Raw genomic sequence first — 23399 nt, 5'->3', positions numbered from 1 at the left:
ACATCACAAAGCACCATTATAAACTATATATCGAAATTATCCCCTTGAGATAATGCTGTAACTTACTCGGTGTCCAAGTTGAGGCTGGCTAGTCAGTGTTCCTCCACTAAAAATTGATGTCTGTCTCGTTGGTGATCGCAAGCCACGTAGATACGGCAAGTCGGTCGTCATGCATAGATTAACACGGTACGCCCGTAGCGTCGAATGACCTACTACGCTCTGTACGGACATTCATCACTGGAGAGATGAGCTGCAGTCATCCACCTCGAGAGACCGCGAACACACTGGCCGACAGGTGACGGGGACGTTCCGCTATCCGTATCCTGCGTTGCTAGACCGCTGACGTTTACGGGCCAGTCACGCTGTAGCCTGAGAAAGAGCCAATTTGCCAGACCGGTGTTTCTGGCGGCGGCCTCTCAGCATCTGATTTATGTGCGGAGCGGACGCGGCAGACTTACGACCAATAAGCCGACGGCGACGGCAGCGGCAGCGGCAGCGAGGGGAGGAATCAATTGACCCGCAGAGCCGCAGCGGCACAGCTGCAACCAGCAGAGCGCAGCGCCGGCAATTACTGCCGCCGCGGGTAAAAACGCCGCCTCCCCACCGCGTCCTCCACAGTCCACCGTGCGCTAGCACGCTGCAGGTGGAGTCCGCGAGCTGCAACTGCGAGCCGTTCATTCTGTCTGCCAGTAGGGCTAAATGCACTGCAACATCAGCAAGGTGTTGTGCATATATACAGGGTGATTCAGCTACACCTACCGCTGGGTTTTATGCAACCCGCAACGCCTTCAAAAACTACGCGCCAGTTTTTCATATTCTCTCGCTCATGATGCGCTAACTATAAGTTCCACAGACAAAAATGAACAGCACCTACTTGTAGGAAATTTAATGGAGTTAAATTTTATACTTCTATACGGTTTCCCTGGAGGCCACAGTTTTCGAGTTATTCAACAAAAACGCATTTGAATGTATTTTTGTACGTTTTTCTTGAATAATTCGAAAACTACAGATTCCAACGAAAACGCATCGCAGTACAAAATTTAGCTCGATTAAACATCCTACGAGAAGGTCCTGTTCATTCTTTCTGCAGGACTAGTAGTTGAAACGTAGCAAGCAAGAAAATATGAAAATCATGTGTGCAGTATTTGAAGGCGTTGCGGGTTGTATAACACACGTAGGTAGGGCAGGTGAACCATCGTATACAGGGTGGTCCATTGATACTGACGGGGCCAAATATTTCACGAAATAAGCATCAAACGAAAAAACTACAAAGGACGAAACTCGTCTAGCTTGAACGTATAAGTACGAGGTATCACGTAACATTCCGCCAGTGCGGACGGTATTGGCTTCGTGATACATTACCCGTGTTAAAATGGACCGTTTACCAATTGCGGAAAAGGTCGATATCGTGTTGATGTATAGCTATTGTGATCAAAATGAGCAACGGGTGTCTGCTATGTGTGCTGCTCGGTATCCTGGAAGTGTCCGGAAGGTTCGCCGGATAGTTACGTTATTTAAGGAAATAGGAAGTGTTCAGCCACATGTGAAACGTCAACCACAACCTGCAACAGATAATGATGCCCAAGTAGGTGTTTTAGCTGCTTTCGCGGCAAATCCGCACATCAGTAGCAGACAAACTGCGCGAGAATCGGGAATCTCAAAAAAATCGGTGTTGAGAATGCTACATCAACATAGAGTACATCCGTACCAAATTTCCATGCACCAGGAATTGCATGGCGACGACTTTGAACGTCGTGTACAGTTCTGCTACTGGGCACAAGACAAATTACAAGACGATGACAGATTTTTTGCACGCGTTCTGTTTAGCGACGAAGCGTTATTCACCAACAGCGGTAATGTAAACCGGAATAACATGCACTATTGGACAACGGAAAATCCACGATGGCTGCGACAAGTGTAACATCAGCGATCTTGGCGGGTTAATGTATGGTGCGGCACTATGGGAGGAAGGATAATTGGCCCCCATTTTATTGATAGTAATCTAAATGGTGCAAAGTATGCTGATTTCCTGCGTAATGTTCTACCGATGTTACTACAAGATGTTTCACTGCATGACAGAATGGCTATGTACTTCTAACATAATGGATGTCCGGGACATGGCTCGCGAGCGGTTGAAGCGGTACTGAACAGCATATTTCATGACAGCTGGATTGGTCGTCGAAGCACGATACCATGGCCCGCACGTTCCCCGGATCTGACGTCCCCGGATTTCTTTCTGTGGGGAACGTTGAAGGATATTTGCTATCGTGATCCACCGACAACGCCTGACAACATTCGTCAACGCATTGTCAATGCATGTGCGAACATTACGGAATGCGAACTACTCGCTATTGAGAGGAATGTCGTTACACGTAGTGCCAAATGCATTTACGTTGACGGACATCATTTTGAACATTTATTGCATTAATGTGGTATTGTGTGTAACAGCATGCGTTCTCAGAAATGATAAGTTCACAAAGGTACATGTATCACATTGGAACAACCGAAATAAAATGATCAAACGTACCTACGTTCTCTATTTTAATTTAAAAACCTACCTGTTACCAACTGTTCGTCAAAAATTGTGAGCCATACGTTTGTGACTATTACAGCGCCATCTATCACAAAGCGAAAAAAGTGGTCCGACTAAAATATTCATATTTCCTTACGTGCTACACGAATATGTAATAAAAATGGAGTTCCTATCTAAGAAAACGCAATTGATATCCGTTTGACCTATGGCAGCGCCATCTAGCGGGCCAACCATAGCGCTATCTGGTTTCCCCCTTCAAGCTAGACAAGTTTCGATCTTTGTAGTTTTTTCGTTTGACGCTTATTTCGTGAGATATTTGCCCCGTCAAGATCAATGGACCACTCTGTATACAGGATGATTCAGCTACCGTTACCACTGGGTGTTATGCAATTCACAACGCTTTCAAAAACCACGCACCAGTTTCTCATATTCTCTCGCTCATAATGCGCTACCTAATAGTCCTACAGAAACAATTTAACAGCACCTTTTTGTAGGAAACGAAATAAAGTTAAATTTTGTGCTGGTATGTGGTTTCGCTGGAGGCCACAGTTTTCGAGTTATTCAACAAAAACGCGTTTGAAGGTATTTTTGTACGTTTTGCTTGAATAATTCTGAAACTACAGACTCCAACTGAAAATTATTGCAGTACAAAAGTTAGCTACATTAAATATTCTACCGAAAGGTCCTGTTCATCCTCTCTGCAGGACTAGTAGTTAAAACGTAGCTAGCAAGAAAAAATGAAAGTCATGTGCATAATACTTGAAGGCTTTGCGAGTTGTATGCAACACATAGGTAGGGGCAGCTGAACCACCCTGTATATAAGAGGCTGTAAGGCACCCAGATTTTACGCACCTTGCATGAGCACTGGTTCCACTGTAGAGAAGAAAGACAGGGGTCCTACCATACATCCTTTTCATTATCAGCATATCTCTCTTGGTTTTCCATTTTTATCGTTCCATCTTTCTTACTCCACATACTATTTATCCTTAATTCTGAGCATCTCAAATATTTTACTACACTTGCTTCATCAACAAGGATTTCAAAAGGTCGGATGATATGGAAGGAAGTTTACTGTGTATCATGTTATCGACGATGAGGGCATTAGAGATGGGGCAAACTAACACATCAAGGTGATCCTTCAATATGAGATTTGTTGACATTGCTAAATAGGCACCTGTGTGTTCCACGGAAATGTCTCAGTTGTGGAGTAGTTGCAGTGCGCAGCTACTGACGCACTACTGTATGTCCGTATGCCTACGTTGCAGGGGCCAGTTCGCGTCGGTGTGGCGGTGCCGGTCTCGTGAGACTGGCCAGGTGTTCGCCGCCAAGTTCTCCAGCCGCACGCGCTACGGCGACGACTGCAGCGCCGAGATCCGCCACGAGATCGCTCTGCTGTCGCTGTGCGCTCCCTCGCCCCGCATCGTGCGCCTGCACGACGTCTTCGAGACAGACAACGAGATCATCATTGTGCTCGAATAGTAAGTACACCGCGCCCTTCGAGAAACTTCAATCAATTGTAGAACATAAGCTACTCAGTTAGAGATTGATATCATTAGTAAACAGAGTAGAATGTTCAAAGCACAATAATGAGTAATTTAATCTTCATACTGGGTGATCAAAAAGTCAGTATAAATTTGAAAACCGAATAAATCACGGAATAATGTAGATAGAGAAGTGCAAATTGACACACATGCTTGGAATGACATGAGGTTTTATTAGAAACAAAAAAATACAAAGGTTCAAAAAATGTCCGACCGATGGCGCTTCATCTGATCAGAATAGCAATAATTAGCATAACAAAGTAAGACAAAGCAAAGATGTTCTTTACAGGAAATGCTCAATATGTCCACCACCATTCCTCAACAATAGCTGTATTCGAGGAACAATGTTGTGAAAAGCACTGTAAAGCATGTCCGGAGCTATGGTGAGGCATTGGCGTCGGATGTTGTTTTTCAGCATCCTTAGAGATGTCGGTCGATCACGATACACTTGCGACGTCAGGTAACCCCAAAGCCAATAATCGCACGGACTGAGGTCTGGGGACCTGGGAGGCCAAGCATGACGAAAGTGGCGGTTGAGCACACGATCATCACCAAACGACGCGCGCTAGAGATCTTTCACGCGTCTATTAACATGGGATGTTTTTTTTTTCTTTTTTTGGTTCTAATAAAACCCCATGTCATTCCAAGCATTTGTGTCAATTTCTATCCCTCTATCTACATTATTCCGTGGTTTATTAAGTTTTCAAATTTATACTGACTTTTTGATCACCCGGCATATAAGTGGCAGTGTCCTGGCTAACTGATTGACTGACTGGTTCACCATCGTCCAGCGCAAACCGCTAAGGATAGGAACTTGAAATTTGGAGAAGATGTGTACCATCTGTGGAAATTCCAACCCTAATGGGGGTGCAACAGAGGAAGAAGAGATTTTTTGGAAAACGTCGTTATTAAGGCAATTTTAAGGCTAGACGTGCTAAAATTTGGTTTTGTTTCTTGGTCAGAAATAAAGAAATACATGTTTCAGCATTTTTTTGGAAATTTAATCCTATGGGGGTGAAATAGTAAGAGAAAGCTGTTTTTGAAAGTATATCATTGTTAAAGAACTACTAAAGTATTTTTAAAGCTACAACTATGAACAATGATATTTGACTTCTTGGTTATAAATGATAAGAATAAGTGTTTCCATGTTTTTGGAAATTGAACCTCTAAGAGGGTGAAATAGGGCATGAGATTTTTTATGAAAATATTTATGAAAGCATTTTTAAAGTTAAATCTAATAAATTTTAAATGTGGCTTCTCAGTTAGAAATAAGAAATATACTTGTCCACCTTTTTTAGAAATTCAACCTCTAAGGGGGAGAAATACTAGATGAAAGTTTTTTTGGAAAATAAATATTTACTAAAAAGATACTACAGAATTTTTAAGGCTGCGAATATGACAAATACTATTTGACTTCTCGGTTATAAATAGAAAAATACGCGTTTCAGTGTTTTTGAACATTCAGTCCCTCATGGAATGCAATACAGGATGTAAATTTTTAAGAAAATATTAACTTACATTAAAAAATTTTAAAAGTAAATATTTGGAAATTGGTATTTCACTTCTCGGTTAGATACAAAAAAACATTTGATAGACGATCTACATCTACATCTACATGACTACTCTGCAATTCACATTTAAGTGCTTGGCAGAGGGTTCATCGAACCACAATCATACTATCTCTCTACTATTCCACTCCCTAATAGCGCGCGGGAAAAACGAACACCTAAACCTTTCTGTTCGAGCTCTGCTTTCTCTTATTTTATTTTGATGATCATTTCTACCTATGTAGGCTGGGCTCAACAAAACATTTTCGCATTCGGAAGAGAAGGTTGGTGACTGCAATTTCGTAAAAAGATCTCGCCGCGACGAAAAACGTCTTTGCTATAATGACTTCCATCCCAATTAGTGTATCATATCTGCCACACTCCCTCCCCTATTACGTGATAATACAAAACGAGCTGCCCTTTTTTGCACCCTTTCGATGTCCTCCGTCAATCCCACCTGGTAAGGATCCCAAACCGCGCAGCAATATTCTAACAGAGGACGAACGAGTGTAGTGTAAGCTGTCTCTTTAGTGGACTTGTTGCATCTTCTAAGTGTCCTGCCAATGAAACGCAACCTTTGGCACGCCTTCCCCACAATATTATCTATGTTGTCTTTCCAACTGAAGTACTTAGTTGAATTGACAGCCTTGAGAATTGTACTATTTATCGAGTAATCGAATTCCAACCGATTTCTTTTGGAACTCATGTGGATCACCTCACATTTTTCGTTATTTAGCGTCAACTGCCACCTGCCACACCATACAGCAATCTTTTCTAATTCGCTTTGCAACTGATACTGGTCTTCGTATGACCTTACTAGATGAAAGTTACTTTAAAATATCTCCATAAGAACGAAAAAGGTATGATTAACAAGAACTTTGGACTCCAGCTATGAGCATTGCTTTCTGGTCAGAAGTACATTCCGAAAAGACCACGCTTGTATGGCCTTAATTAGCGTGCACAGCTTAGAAAGTGTTACAATTTGTGAACAAAATGAAAACAGGTCGTGCAGGAAGTGTCTCTGAGCTGGTCGTAGGTTGTGTTCCAAAAATGAACAGCATAGACACAGAAGTGATGACACTTCCTGCAGGACCTGACCATCATTTTGCAGGACAATGCTCAAGCACGTACAGTGCAAGCTGTTACTGATTTGTTTGACTGGTGGGGCTGCTAAGTGCTATACCACCTTCTGCACTCCCCTGACTTAAGCCCTCTTAAGTTCGTTTTCTAAACTGAAGGAAATACTTCACGGCATTCGCTTCAGAACTGCTACAAATTCTTCGGGCAATAGATCGCGCCTCTCGAACTGTCAACACAACTGGCACTGCTAGGAGTATCCTCCGACCTCCACATCGCTGGCAATGGGTTATACACAATGCTGGTGCCAACTTCGAAGGGCAGTAAAACATAGAAACATGTACGAGCTGAAAAAAAATTGTTGCCACTATTAAAGTTCCAAATGTCGTACAGACTCAGATGTAGACAGATTGCACCTCCTCAGTATCCTACCAATGACGCGTAGTCAGCTGTTTCCTTTAACCAGAACGGAGCCAGTATGGTCGTTCCACTTCATGTCTCACTCAATGTTAATTTAAAATATATATGGCAGAGGTGACTCTAGCCATGAAAGGCTACCAGGCTACTAAGTTTCGTGGAGTGCACAACACTGCATTTCTCTACGGGACGATTTCGTTGCCAGTCTTTGTACCAAGGTAATATTTTTCAAGATCTCATGGACGTTACGCAGTTTATAACTGCTATGCGTGGCTTTGGTGGCTGGGCAAAGCACAGTGTAGAAGCGTGAGAAGTCAGGCATCGAATCCCAGGCTATCATGTTTAACCTGCTGTGAATATTAAACGGTATCAGTGTCCAGCTAGTGCACAAAAGCTGCAGTCGTGTGTCCTGTGACCTTGATATGAAGCGGACATTAAGCCGCAGTTAAAAACTAAAAATACGTCTCGCTCATACGTGGAACGAGATTTGGCCAAACGTGGCCTCTGTGTGGCCGGGCAGCTGGCGACCTTGCGCAGGAGCCTGGACCTCTGCTAATGGAAGCTTGCGCTGGCCGTATCACAGGCCATGCCGTCTCTCAGGATTAATAACTTTGTAATCAAATTACACGTCCCGTGGCTCCGTATTTGGCGGCAGGGGCCTTTTAATCTCTCGAAATGGCGGGCTGCTACGTTCGTGTAGCCACTTCACAGACTAATACTCAGCCTACCGCCTTCATAATCTGTAATTGTGTTCGTGATAGAGGGATTCTGGCCAGTTGTCAAGGCTAAGGGAGGGCTTTACATTTTTTTCCACGAGTTGCCAGTCAGTGTGATGAACTCGCCCATCATATCTTGTGTTAATCTTCTCATCTCTGTGCAAGTGTATTACATGACCCGCTTTACATGCTCAGAGCAACGCAGTTTTTGCCTCTTTGCTCTCCTTCGTAGATTAACTGGTCCAAGATGCCGTAGCATTGTCCCACCAATTTGCTCCCACATCTGTTCAACGTTTTCCGTGAGATACTACTTTTTTTTATATTGTATCTTACCTATTCATTTAGCTTTCAACATCATTCGATAACACAACACTTCAATTCTTTTCCGCCAGGAAAAAAGCCAGGCCTGTATCATACTTATCGCAATGCCGTTCGTGAGTAGTTCCTGCATATTCCATGACCAGAAGAAAAATCTAATAACATCTGCAAATTCTTCCTACTTCGTAGAAATCTGCAGATTGCTTCCATGTTGTGTAGGAAGCCAAGAACGTCTAAAGACGCGTGATCGCAAAGTAAGACAGTAAGAATATGGCAGACGCTAGATGTCATCGTGCTTGTGGTCGAGTACGATACAGAGAAGGCAAACTACAGCGTCATGGTCCTTCGCAACGGCAGCCATTTTGGTGCTTTACAAAGCTGGAGCAGAAACTGCTTAGAATAAATTTGTTATGCAGGAAACTTCGAAATGGGGCTCTGGACTGCTCTGACTTACAGTAGCACTCGTCAAAGGGGATCCTGATTGGTAACTTCCTTTCCTGAAACTATAAAGTCAAGAACAAAACATACAGTGTAGGCGTATTTGCTTTTGTCTCTGGTTCTTCGGCCGACGTTTAACGCTTTTCTTGGCGTTTCACCAGCACGAGTGACAGGCGTTGTCATAGATCGCTGGTGGCAGTGTGGAGCGAATCTTTGACAATGCTAACCACTCGTCCTGGTGGAACATCAGGGAAATCGTTAAACAAACGTCGACCGAAGAACCCAAGACAGAAGCTAACTGGGAATACCCCAACAAATGATCACGAAATCCTCCACAATTTGTTAAAATGAGTAATGAACAAAAAATATGTACCACTTGAAAATACTTGGTTCCTCCCCCCCCCCCCCCCCCCTCCTTCTTGGAAAGTCAAATTTTTAGATTTTATACTACAAAAATAACCCACAGTCAATATTAAATTTAGAGTTTACTTTTTTCTTCCCCAAATATACGTAGGGTGAAATCTAATAGCCTGTCGACACTTTTGGGACGTGTAAATGTAATCTCACAAGCCTGTTAATTATGCTACCACTCCTGAAGGATGTTGGAATCTATAGGATGCTGTTATGCCTAGTATTAGCCTCACATTATAAAGGAAAATTTGGGGAATCTTCACTGTTAGTGCTATGGTTGTGTATTATTAATTGCTTACCAGAGGAGTATAGCGCAGTGCTAATAGACTATAACGTCAAAGGTATGCGGTTAAATCTTGTCAGTTCTGAGATTTTCATCTACTGCTGCTGTCGTCACTGGCAACATGTATTATATGTAAATGATGTTAAGTTGCACAGTGGTTCAGAGCTCCCAAAATTCAGTTCAAAGGACAGTGGAAGTCGCTCTGGTTTTCAAATCAGCTTTGGGCCGAGGACTGGTTTACCTTATTATGCTCAGTGTCACTTCGCAGCCACATAGTTGAAATATTATCCTTATAGTTTCAAAAATTGTCACTGGTGATCTACCAGTAATTATGCATTTATGAGATCAGTTTAATGGTTTACCTTCACATATCTAATGATGTAAGTGTGGGGAGTAAATTAATCCCCACAGGCAGGGAAGTACAGCAGAAAAGGAAGTGAGACATGATAGTAACCTGTACCCTATGTTTCTCGACCTGTAAACTGAAAAGGCAGTAAGAGAAACCAAGGCGAAAAATTGAAAGGGACTAAAATTTCAGGGAGAAGAACCAGAAACTTTATGGTTTACCGCGATATTGCAATTCTCACAGAGACGGCAAAGAACTTCGAAGAGCGGTTGAACGGAATGGGTAATGTCTTCAAAAGACGTTGTAAGATTAATATAAACTATGTAAAACAAGGGTAACAGGATGTAGCCGAATTAAGTCACGCAATGCTACGGGAATTAGATTCGGAAATGGGACACTGAAAGCGATAGTTGAATTTTGTAAGATGGGCTACAAAATTATTCACGATGGCCAAATTAGAGAGGATATAGCAGCAAAGTGTTTCTGAAAAGGAAAAATATGTTATAATGTAAGTCTTTTCTGCACTTATTTGTCCAGATATGGCATTTTATGCAAATAAAACATGGGTGATAATTCCGACGAAAAAAAAAAAGAAGTTATGGAAAGATAGTGCTACTGGAGAATGCTGAAGAGTAGATGGGTAGATCGGATAGCAAGGTGGTGCTCAGCGGAATTCGAGAGAAAATAAATTAATGCCCCAGCGGAACTAAAAGAAGAGGTCGGTGGACAGGACAAATACTGAGGCATCAAGGAACAGTCAATTTTGTAACTGAGGAAAGCGTAGGGAGTAAAAACTGAAGAAGGAGACCAAGGCTTCAAGACAGTGAGAAGGCTCAAGTGGATGCAGGTTGCAGTAGTCATGCAGAAATGATGAGTCCTTCTTTCACGGGATAGACTAGCGTGCAGAGACGGTCACGTTAGTAGGACAATGTTAACTTATTAGTGATTTTATAAGGAGAGATGACTAATTTCTGATAATTCAATGTTTCTTCGCGTGTTTGCAGCGCTCCGGGCGGCGACCTGCAGACTATTATCGATGACAACCTGGTGCCTTTCGAATCGGACGTGGTAAAGTTCGTCCGCCAGCTTCTAGAGGGCCTGGTGTACTTGCACGAACGCCGAATCGCCCACCTCGACATCAAGGTAAGGCGTCTCCAGTCTGCTGCGCGCCCCCGGCTTTGTCTTCATTGAGTGTGATCTCCTCTGAGGTTTTGTACAGCGCCCGTCTTCAAACGGTGTGATGTATCAGGCAGAAGTTATAGTGCAGCGCCACTTAGCGACCAGGGATAGTTCAGCAGCAACAAACTAGCGCTGTCACACGTGTGTAGTGGCTCAGTTAGCAGAGAGAGAGGGTGGTTATTAAGTCAGATTTCAATGTCGAGGACAGGAACCAATACCTGTTTCAGAACTATCTTTGTTAATTGTTTTCTTGCACGCATCTCGTTATCACGCAACTGCGCACCGAGCGTTGGATTCCTCAGCGTAGAAGACACTGTCAATAGCAGCAACATACCTTCAAAATACCAAGTTCATTAATATTTAGCAGCTCGGTGGGGCCGTGCTTTATCATCCATCAGAAGGAAGGTGGGACCCACTGCACCCCTGAAAAGGCTGACATAGTGGTGCAAAATGACGTCCCGGTACACCTGACCTGTTACAGTTCCTCTGTCAAAGACATTCAGGGATGTACGTGCACCAATCATAATCCCACCCCACACCATCAAACCATAGCTCCATACAGGTCCCTCTCAAGGACATTAAGGGGTTGGTATCTGGTTCCTGGTTCACGCTAGATGAAAACCAGGCGAGAGTCTCTGTTCAGACTATACCTGGACTCGTCCGTGAACATAACCTGGGACCACTGTTCCAATGACCATGTACTGTGTTCTTGACACCAGGCTTTACGGGCTCTCCTGTGACCAGGGGTCAGTGAAATGCACCTTGCAGGACTGCGGGCGAATAAACCATGTCTGGTCAGTCGTCTGTAGACTGCGTGTCTGGAGGCAACTGTTCCAGTGGCTGCTGTAAGGTCCCGAATAAGGCTACCTGCAGTGCTCCGTGGCCGTTTCGGGCACTGATGGTGCGATATCGGTCTTCTTGTGGTGTTGTACACTGTTGACGTCCCGTACCGTAGCGCCTGGACACGTTTCCTGTCTGCTGGAATCATTGCCATAATAATGAGAACCAACTTTGTGGCACACGGAGGGCCCGTGCTACGACGTGCTGTGTTTGATCAGCCTCCAGTCGCCCTAGTATTCTTCCCCTCATAACGTCATCAGTGTGTTCTTTGAGCCATTTGCAACACACAGTCACCACTAGCACGTCTGAAAACGCCTGCACACTTACTCGCTGCACCGTACTCTGACACGCACCAACACACCTCTACATATGTGGACTGCTGCCACCGTGCGACGACCGCATGTCAAATACACCACACTGTCATACTCCGAGGTGATTTCAACCCGCAAACCGCCCACCAGAGCGTTGTTTCACCATGTATCAGCATAATCCTTAATTTATGAGCATGAGTGTTCATACACCCCCAACGTAAAGCGGGTTAAATGCCTCATTTGACCGTTGGTGTTCTCGACACCTTGCATCGTCTGAAGCAAGCCAGAGTCGCGACCCTTTGGACTGCACTGGACGTTACAGTCAGCTCCTGTTTTGTGTTTATGTCCTTTGTCCCATTGACGAAATGCAACTTCATGTGCCGCTGTGAGCATGGACTTTTGCGGTGTGGCCGACCCCAAATGTACACTGCATGCTGTTCCCTTCACTTAGGATTTGTTCACTCGGAAGCTCGTTGAAATGGACTGCCATTCACGGACAGCAGCAACTCCTGCTGGATTTGAAAACGACTACCATTGTCAAGGGGTGACACTCGTCACTGTTCGCTACGATCCTTTCACAACCACTATTCAAACTCTGTGCTACATGCCTGTGTATGTACATCATTCGATAGAGACATTTGGACACTCCGCACTGATACACCAATAAATCTAACAACTTCGTTACCGGTGTGGTAATGTGCATGGAAAAAGGCGACAGCTCCATTCTGTCACGTCACCATACGGATCCATGTTGCTGCGCTGATCCACACAACTACCGATTGGCACACATACACCACTTCGGTACCATGACCTCATGGTACCAGTTCTACATCATGTACAGCACTAAAAACCGACTTGTGTCCACTTCTTATGGCATGACTAGCTTTTGTTTATTGTTCAGTGAACTGAAGTTGTCTTGAGGGATGAGTCTACACGTAACAAAATCTAGTGAACACTTGATGTTTCACGTACGAGGAAACCACTGGCTCCGCGCTGCCTTGAACCAATATCACCGTCCGCTGCACGATTCGGCCAATTGTGTCGGTTAACAATGTGTATATATTTGTTTTCCTTTCTTATCGTGTAAGCCGGCCTTGTGACCAAGCGGTTCTAGGCGCTTCAGTCCGGAACTGCGCTGCTGCTACGGTCGCAGGTTTGAATTCTGCCTCGGGCATGGATGTGTGTGATGTCCTTAGGTTAGTTAGGTTGAAGTAGTTCTAAGTCTACGGGACTGATGACCTCATATGTTAAGTCCCAAAGTGCTTAGACCCATTTTTTAAATATAGTTTTGTTCGAGTCTTCAGTCCGAATACCGATTTGATGCAGCTGTCCACGCCATTATATCCTGTGCGACCTCTTCATCTCCGAATAACTACTGCAACCTATATCCTTCTGAATCTGCTTACTGTATTCATCTCTTCGTTTCCCTCTACGATTTTTATTCCCTACACTTCCCTCTAGTATTACTCTGCTGATCCCTTGATGTCTCAGAATGTATCCTATCAACCGATCCCTTATTTTGGTCATGATTTGCAACGAATTTCTGGTCTCCCCACTTCTAATCAGTAACTCCTCATTGGTTAGGTGATCGATACACCTAATCTTCAACAGTCTTCTGCAACACCACATTTCGAAACTTCTATTTTCTTTTTGTCTAAACTGTTTATCGTCCATGTTTCACTTCCGTGCATGGCTTCACTTCAGACAAATACCTTCAGGAAAGACTTCCTAACATATAAATCTATATTCGATGCTAACAAATTTCTCCTCTTCAGAACTGGCTTTCTTGCCATTGCCAGTCTACATTTTATATCCTGTCTATTCCGTCCATAAACAGTTATTCTGCTGCCCGAAGGAGTGATGACCATAGATGTTAAGTCCCATAGTGCTCAGAGCCATTTTGCTGCCCGAATACCAAAACTCATCTCCTACTTTGTGTCTCGTTTCCTAATCTAATTCCCTTACGGTAACAGTAATAAACTAAAAACAATTCATTCGCTGTAAAAATAAAAAGTAGTGGATCTGCTGCATATGTCTACATAATATGCCCTTATGTGCCTGTAGTTCTTGAGAACGGTTCACAAAAATAAAAAGTTCTTCAACCTTAGTTTTGAACCCTTGCAATGACTGTTCGTAATGCACAAAACAGAATTTCAAAAAATTAGAACCAATTGGAAAATACTGGTGATTTTTTTGTATTATTCAACCAGGACTAATTTTCCTTTCATAAATGGTTCATATGGCTCTGAGCACTATGGGACTTAACATCTGACGTTATCAGTCCCCTAGACTTAGAACTACGTAAACCTACCTAACCTAAGGGCATCACACACATCTACGGCCGAGGAAGGATTCTAGGGGTTTCAGTCCGGAACCACGCGGCTGCTCCGGTCGCAGGTTGGAATCCTGCCTCGGGCATGGATGTGTGTGATGTCCTTAGGTTAGTTAGGCTTAAGTAGTTCTAAGTTCTAGGGGAGTGATGACCTCAGATGTTAAGTCCCATAGTGCTCAGAGCCATTTGAGCCATTTTGTTCAACTTCGCATTGATCTACAATGAGAGTTAATTGCCAATCTTTTCTTCAGTAAGGTATTTTGTCGAAGCAGAACTGGATAGTAACGCAATTTATATCGGACATAATTTCTTCCTAGATAATTGCACCGTCTGCTAAAAGTCCCACGCGATAACTAATGGTTCAAATGGCTCTAACACTATGGGACTAAACATCTGAAATCATTAGTCCCCTAGACTTAGAACTACTTAAACCTAACTAACCTAAGGACATCACACACATCCATGTCCGAGGCAGGATTCCAACCTGAACCAGTTTTGAAGGATTCTAACCTGCGACCGTAGCAGCAGCGCGGTTCTGGACTGAAGCGCCTAGGACAGCTCGGTCACAGCGGCAGGCAATTTTTCTTTATTTGCCTGTTTCATTTTTATATTTTGATTCTGCGTTCCTTGAAGCTCAAAAACTCTGTTGGAACGGTCCTCGCAATGCCCAAAGGTACCGACCGCCGTGTCATCCCAAGCCGATAGGCGTCTCTGGAAGCGGATGTGGAGGGGCGTGTGGTCAACACGCCATTCTCCCGACCGTTGTCAGTTTTCGCGACCGGAATCGCTGCTTCCCAATCAAGTAGCTCCTCAACTGGCTTCACAGGCAGTGAGTGCACTCCGCTCGCCAACAGCGCTCGACAGGCCCAGACAGCCACCCATCCAAGTGGTAGTCAAGTCCGGTAGCGCTTAACTTCGATGATCTGACTGGAACCTGTGTTACCACTGCTGCAAGACCGTTGGCTGAAACTGAGCCAAAATCTTTCAGTCTTTGCTCGATTTTACCTTTACTACAGAAAATAATAGGAATGTAAAACCGAAAATCGCTTATTTTGGAAACCGGTTTTCTGAGCGATTTCAACAGTCAAGTTAAAACGGCATTGTCAAACGTTGTACCCGAAAACCGGTTGTTTCAGCGATAACCGCCACCCCTACTTCAGCTCAGTCTCCAGCGTCCAACATCACTGTCTTCTCTGGTTACGGCTGTTGAGGAAAAATGGCCTGCCAAATCCTCGAATGACATTCAGACACCTCTTGAAAGTGTCCACAGCAGAGTTCAAAACGCCGTAAATGTGAAGGATGGACATACCGGACTTTATTGCCCGCCAACTGATGTCCGGATTGTGAAACTTCCTGGCAGATTAAAATTGTGTGCCGGACCGAGACTCGAATTCGGGACCTTTGCCTTTCGCGGGAAAGTACTGCACCATCTGAGCTCCCGAAGCACGACTCACACCCGGTCCTCACAGCTTTACTTCTGCCAGGATCTCGTCTCCTACCTTCCAAAGTTTACAGAAGCTCTCCTGCGAACCATGCAGGACTAGCACTCCTGAAAGAAAGGATACTGCGGAGACATGGCTTAGCCACAGCCTTGGGGGATGTTTCCAGAATGAGATATCACTGTGCAGCGGACTGTGCGCTGATATGAAACTTCCTGGCAGATTAAAACTGTCTGCCGGACCGAGATTCGAACTCATGACCTTTGCCTTTCGCGGGCAAGCGCTCTACCATCTGAGCTATCCAACCATGACTCACACCCCCTCTTCACAGCTTTACTTCTGCCACTATCTCGTCTCCAACCTTCCAACCTCCAAACTTCCAGTTTTAATCTGCCAGGAACTTTGGTTCAAATGGCTCTGAGCACTATGGGACTCAACAGCTGTGGTCATAAGTCCCCTAGAACTTAGAACTACTTAAACCTAACTAACCTAAGGACATCACACACATCCATGACCGAGGCAGGATTCGAACCTGGGACCGTATCGGTCGCTCAGTTCGAGACTGTAGCGCCTAGAACCGCTCGGCCACTTCGGCCGGCGTTCCAGACTGTAGCGCCTAGAACCGCTCGGCCACTCCGACCGGCGCCAGGAAGTTTCACGATATTCGGATTATCTTGATCAGGTAGTGTATTCTACTATTCCGCAAAAGATGGAAGCCACTTTAAAAATCAGAACATGGGAAAGCGGAGAGGTTGTCAGCCTTCCGAGGAGGCGCCACAGGTAGGTGGTGCGTCCTTGGTCTGCGCTGGCTCGGTCCCTCGGCCCACTGGTGGCACTCCGGCCGAGGTCATAGGCGGAGACGCCGCCGTTGACAATCTGGCGGTGGCGCCCTTTTGTTTGTGCGCGCGCAGCGGGGCAGGCTCACCCGCACAGCGGTCAGAGGAAGACAATGAAGGCCACCCGGGCTATTAGCGCCGACGCGACGGCGACGGCGACGGCTGGCCGCCGCTGTAAATCGTGTCGCCGCGCCCGCAAACTGGAAGGGGGTTATATTTAGCGGCGCGTGCGCGGAATACGACAGCACCGGGTGGCGCCTCTCCGCTCCAGGAGACATCTGCGAGCAACTCGACCCAATGCCCCGGTGCCGCAGGTGGCGCTGCGCAAACATACACTGATGTGCCAAAGAAACTGGTTTGGGCATGCGTAATCAAATACAGAGATATGTAAACAGGCGAAAATACTTGTTCAACGTCGGTGGTAGACAGAAAACATCTTCCGAAATTGTACTAAATCCTTTCTCTGAGAATTACTTTGACAATTAGTTCATGTTGTTGTTATGGTCTTCATTCTTGAGACTGGTTTGATGCAGCTCTCCATGCTACTCTATCCTGTGCAAGCTTCTTCATCTCCCAGTACCTATGGCAACCTACATCCTTCTGAATCTGCTTAGTGTATTCATCTCTTGGCCTCCCTCTACAATTTTTACCCTCCACGCTGCCCTCCAATACTAAATTGGTGATCCTTCGATGTCTCAGAACATGTCCTACCAACCGATCCCTTCTTCTAGTCAAGTTGTGCCACAAGCTCCTCTTCTCCCCAATTCTATTCAATACCTCCTCATTAGTTATGTGATCTACCCATCTAATCTTCAGCATTCTTCTGTAGCACCACATTTCGAAAGCTTCTATTCTCTTCCTGTCTAAGCTATTTATCGTCCACGTTTCACTTCCATACATGGCTGCACTCCATACAAATACTTTCAGAAACGACTTGCTGACACTTGAATCTATACTCGAGCACAACAAATTTCTCTTCTTCAGGAACGCTTTTCTTGCCATTGCCAGTCTACATTTTATATCCTGTCTACATCAACCATCATCGGTTATTTTGCTCCCCAAATAGCAAAACTCCTTTACTACTTTAAGTGTCTCATTCCCTAATTCAATTCCCTCAGCATCACCCGAGTTAACTCGACTACATTCCATTATCCTCGTTGTTGGTGTTCATCTTATATCCTCCTTTCAAGACACTGTCCATTCCGTTCAACTGCTCTTCCAAGCCCTTTGCTGTCTCTGACAGAATTACAATGTCATCGGCGATCCTCAAAGTTTTTATTTCTTCTCCATGGATTTTAATACCTACTCCGAATTTTTCTTTTGTTTCTTTTACTGCTTGCTCAATATACAGATTGAACAACATCGGGGAGAGGCTACAACCCTGTGTCACTCCCTTCCCAACCACTGCTTCCCTTTCATGCCCCTCGACTCTAATAACTGCCATGTGGTTTCTGTACAAATTGTAAATAGCCTTTCGCTCCCTGTATTTTACCCCTGCCACCTGTAGAATTTGAACACCTGCTTTCTTTGGAATTGGAATTATTATATTCCTCTTGAAGTCTGAGGGTATTTCGCCTGTCTCATGCCAGATGGTAGAGTTTTGTCAGGACTGGCTCTCCTAAGGCCGTCAGTAGTTCTAATGGAATGTTGTCTACTCCCGGGGCCTTGTTTTGACTTAGGTCTTTGAGTGCTCTATCAAACTCTTCACGCAGTATTTTATCTCCCATTTCATCTTCATCTACGTCCTCTTCCATTTCTATAACATTGCCCTCAAGTACATCGCCCTTGTATAGACCCTCTATATACTCCTTCCACCTTTCGGCTTTCCCTTCATTGCTTAGAACTGGGTTTCCATCTGAGCTCTTGATATTCATACAAGTGGTTCTCCTTTCTCCAAAGGTCTCTTTAATTTTCCTGTAGGCAGTATCTATCTTACCCCTCGTGTGATAAGCCTCTACATCCTTACATTTGTCCTCTAGCCATGCCTGTTTAGCCGTTTTGCGCTTCATGTCGATCTCATTTTTGAGACGTTTGTATTCCTTTTTGCCTGCTTCATTTACTGCATTCTTATATTTTCTCCTTTCGTCAATTAAATTCAATATTTCTTCTGTTACCCAAAGATTTCTACTTCCCACCTTTTTGCAGTTTCTTCAGTTTTAATCTGCAGTTCATAACCAATAGATTGTGGTCAGAGTCCACAGCTGCCCCTGGATTATTAATAGAATTATTAATAGAACTAAAAATCCGCTTCAGTTGCCAGCACCTAATCATTTATTGCGCGCCCGGTTTCGAAGTCTAGGGCTTCATCTTAAAATGCCACCAATTACGAATAGGAGGAACTACTAGCCTGCAAGACCAGTGGTGGCCGACGTACCAAAATGAAAGGTAAAGGCGTGAGAAGTAGTGCATTCGCAGATGTAAGTAGCTCGGTTACTCCAAATTAATAAACCGCACGTCACCAAATCAAAATCAGCCAGAAGTAAGGATACAAGACCAAAATGGTAGGTGGAGCCACAGCCCCAGTCTGTGAGCGCTCCCGGAACACGGGACGCTAAAAGTCAGGGCCGAGACCAAGAATCGCACTCTAGTCACATATCTTACAAACTATCTTCTAAGTTCAGGTAATAAACTGCAGTGCCTAGAACCGTTCGGCCACTCCGGCCGGCGACCGAAACTTCGGTTTTACATATTGACAATGCGGTCAAAAACACAGAAGAATTTTATTGACAATGATTTGACTTGTTTCTCGTTTATTGGATGTTTTTATTTACCCTGAAGATGGTCACTTGCAACGATGGCCGAAATATCGGTTTCACATATTGACAATGCGGTCAAAACCACAGAAGAATTTTAATGACAATGATTTGACTTGTTTCTCCTTTTTTGGATGTCTAGATACGAGGGTTGTCCAGAAAGTAAATTCCGATCTGTCGCGAAGTGGAAACCTCTGGTAAAATCCGGTAAAACTTTGCACAAATGTGTTGGGAAGGGTCTCTAGTATGCCCGTCGATCGTGTCGCGTCGCTCTTTTCATTTTTGAGTGAACAGTGAACACGTAAAGATGCGTAGGGTATAGCGTCTTCCGCCAAGTACGAGGGACTGGTTAAAGATTTCGCCTGTGTCATGCAGCTCACAAATACAAGCGTCGAGCAGTTCCTTCTTCATGCCAATTCTCGGCCACACACTGCAGGGCCAATGAAGACGCTCCTGCAGCTTTTCCTGTGAGAAGTGTTTGGTCACCCACAGTGCAGTCCGTAATTGGCTCCCCCTGAGTCTCTTCTCTGCTCACAAGAACCGCTGGCTATGAAGACAAAATTTTTCCACAGACAACGAGCTGCAGACCAGTGAAGATAACTGGCCGAAAGCACAGGCGGTTGCTTTCTATGACGAGGGTATTGGATAGCTGAGACAACACTACGACAAAACTCGAAGTCGGAGCTGCGGCTATGTAGAGAAATAGATGGAAGGTGTACCTAAGTGTTGCAAATAAAGCGTTCCTGGGTTGCACTGTGGTTTCCATTTTGCGACCGATCAGAACTTACTTTCTGGACAACCTTCGTATATTACTCAGTGTTTGCTTCCAGTCGATTTGCCAATCAGGACGACAGATCTTTCCTCTGCTGTCCAGCATCACCTGTTGTATTACATTCACGGTTGTTTTATCTGTCGTGTAGAGTAGACAGAGACACTAATGGCCCATTCACTTCACAAAGAACCGGAACTTATGAGACATCTTTTATTCCATTTTATTGCAGCAGCTTGCGCTGACAGTGGAAAGGTGAATATATCAGTTGCGGTACTTGTAGGAACGACGTTAATTGAAAATCACTGCGCATAGAAGTCACAAAGGAACAAAGAATATCTTGCAAGTATACAAATTGTTTACAATGTATTCGACTGCATGCCGTGACATTGCCTGTTAAAAGTTACACACATTAGTCAGCCATTATGACCATTTCTTAACAGTGTGTCGACCAACTCTGCAACGCAATGTAGCAGCGATTCTGCATAGCAGGGATCCGACAAATACTTGGAACGTCCTCGGAGTTACGCGGCTTCAGGTGTCAACGCACGGGTCACGCAATTCCCATAAATAACGGCTCAGCGATTTGCACCCGTTGCACTGGATAGCGGTATATCCACACACGAACATCGACCTGATGTAACCAGAAAGGCATTCATCCATCCAGGCGACACGTTTCCATCGATCCGCGGAGCAATTTCGATGATCGCAATTGACGACGCCGTTGTGTCAACATAGGAACATGTAGGAGCTTCCAGCTGGGGCGGAGCCTCATGTTCAACTCTTTGCACTGAATAGTGTGCTCCTAAATATTTGTGCCTGCCCAGCATTGTACCCTGTCATCATATCCACCACATCCCGCTTTAAGGGGGGACGTTGATGAAAAACACACACTATTTCAAAAATGCACCAAATCCACAGTTTTGGAGATATGGCAATAAAATTTTGTACCACACTTAACATGAAAGTGACACGTTTACATATAAAGTACTTTGATTATATATATTCAACTCTTTTTTGACTGAAACTTGAAGTTTTATTTTCAAAAAATAATGTATATTCCTTTTTCTCAGAAAGTATTCAAGAGATTTCTACAAAAATTTCTCTTTTTCATCTCTTTATATGTTGTAAGATTCTCTCATGAGGTTTTTGGAATAGGCAAAATAGAAGAATTTTCATAATTTTTTAATTATAATTCCACAAGTACAATTTTAAATTCATGCAAATTTCTAAGCACTTTGTCCCATATCTCAGGTTGCAATCAGAATTTCAAAATTTTCTCTTGAGACAACGTTTATTAGGTTTACAGAAATATGTGCACAAAATTTCATAATTCTAGCATTCATAGAATCTGAAGAAAAGGTACTTAAACTTTAAAAACAAACTTTTCAGGAAACGCAATTTAAAGTTCAACCTAACGTTTTTCCTTATGTCACTTCTTCAGAAGGCACCACATTTGTACTCTGAGTCATCCTACCCTTCAAGGCTTCTCTTCTGGTTTCGTGTTGACTGTCTTCTTTACTTTACCAGGTCTTCAACTGACTTTTCAGCTGCAGAGACGCGTTGTAAATAAATTTTTCACAAGATGTCTTGAGTAAAATTTCCTATCTTGAAGTCCATTCTTTCTAATATCTTCATCCTCCCGACGTTCCCATCATGAAATACAATAACTGCATCGTAACTAAATGAAGAAAGAATCGAACACTTGTATGAACCTTCGTATCACAAGGCAAAAAAAGAATTGCTTCTTCATAAACTATGCAGCTAGTTTGTTATTGTTTATAAGATACGGAACAGAGTCAAAGATTATCTATAAAACCAAAGAGTATGTAACACGGTCTTCCACATGCATCCCGCACACGTTTGATTGAAAGTAATACACAGAATCGTTGTTCATTGAGCTGGTATTAAACTGCTGCTTCAAAACGTAGGCGTGGCAGGGAGGCTGCGTCACACTTTTAATTAATTTTCAGTCACTTCGGATGCGATTACAACATTGAAATTTTTCGAACTTATTGTCCATGAGTTGTACTAACAAACAAAAAATAAATCGAAAATTGACATTTTTAGTCAATTTCATCAACGTCCCCCCCTTAAGGAGAGCTCCAACATCTCGTCGCCCGCTAGTGATTTCACCATCCTTCAACCACTTCCCATAGACAGTCAAGAAAGTAAAAAAAATGTTCAAAATGGTTCAAATGGCTCTGAGCACTATGGGACTTAACATCTGAGGTCATCAGTCCCCTAGAACATAAACCCAACTAACCTAAGGACATTACACACATCCATGTCCGAGGCAGGATTCTAATCTGCGACCGTAGCGGTCGCCCGGTTCCAGACTGAAGCGCCTAGAACCGCTCGGTCACACTGGCCGGCAAGAAAGTAACACTCGAATAGCCTTCCAGCTTCACTGTTTCCGAGATTTTAGTTCCCAGGCGACACGGCGTAACGATTCGCCCTTTGTCAGAATCGCTAATGTCCGCGTATTTCCCCGTTTGTGTATCGTTGGTCGAATGATTCCGCATTCGTCTCTGGTCTGCTTATACAGGGTGTTTCCCTAAGAGCGTAAAAAAATTTAACAGGACATAGAGGATGCTCCACTGAACAATTTGAAATGGGGAACCTGCAGTGGCCGGCCTCTGTGACCGAGCGGTTCTAGGCGCTTCAGTTCAGAAACACGCGGCTGCAACGGTCGCAGGTTCGAATCCTGCCTCGGGCATGGATGTGTGTGATGTCCTTAGGTTAGTTAGGTTTAAATAGTTCTATGTCTAGGGGACTGATGGCCTCAGATGTTAAGTCCCATAGTGCTCAAAGCTCTTTGAACCATTTCAGAACCTGGGGTAGGAAAAGCCAGCTTAAGGAGATAATAGAAATAAAATCACATTACTGTGTACTTTTTTATTAACATTAGTTACAGTTAACTGCAAATACCACCACTGACACGCTGAACATACCCCATCTGATAAAATGTGCTGAAACTGATGAACCTCAACGCAAGCATGACATCGGCGAACAAGATTCTGACGCACCCTGACATATATCCATGGCTTGTTTCGAATCACATAACAGGCAGCTACAATTCTGGTAACTAATTCCATCTCCGTATTCACTGGGGTCTCATACACAAATGACTTTAGATATCCCCACAGTAAATAATCTAGGGACTTCAGGTAAGGTGACCACGCAGACCGTGGCACGGGACCTCCTCTTCCAATCCAGCGATCAGGAAATGCAGGACTGAGATGGTTGCGGACATCCACGTGAGGCAGTGCATCGTCATGTACTGCATCCTCTCACGAACAGCCAAGGGCAC

General features: G+C 44.1%; 1 protein-coding gene across 1 annotated transcript in view; it reads left to right on the top strand.

Annotated features, from left to right (window-relative positions):
• LOC126355751 (mitogen-activated protein kinase kinase kinase 11-like) overlaps positions 1 to 23399 on the top strand; it is a 403455-nt gene that overhangs the window by 229807 nt on the left and 150249 nt on the right. Inside the window, exons 3-4 of the mRNA XM_050006141.1 lie at positions 3799 to 4011; positions 10632 to 10770. Coding sequence (XP_049862098.1) covers positions 3799 to 4011; positions 10632 to 10770 — 352 coding nt within the window. The remainder of the gene's footprint in view (positions 1 to 3798; positions 4012 to 10631; positions 10771 to 23399) is intronic.

The sequence above is a fragment of the Schistocerca gregaria genome, chromosome 3 (assembly GCF_023897955.1).
Source record: "Schistocerca gregaria isolate iqSchGreg1 chromosome 3, iqSchGreg1.2, whole genome shotgun sequence".
Taxonomy (NCBI): domain Eukaryota; kingdom Metazoa; phylum Arthropoda; class Insecta; order Orthoptera; family Acrididae; genus Schistocerca; species Schistocerca gregaria.
This window is presented reverse-complemented; position numbering and strand designations above follow the sequence as displayed.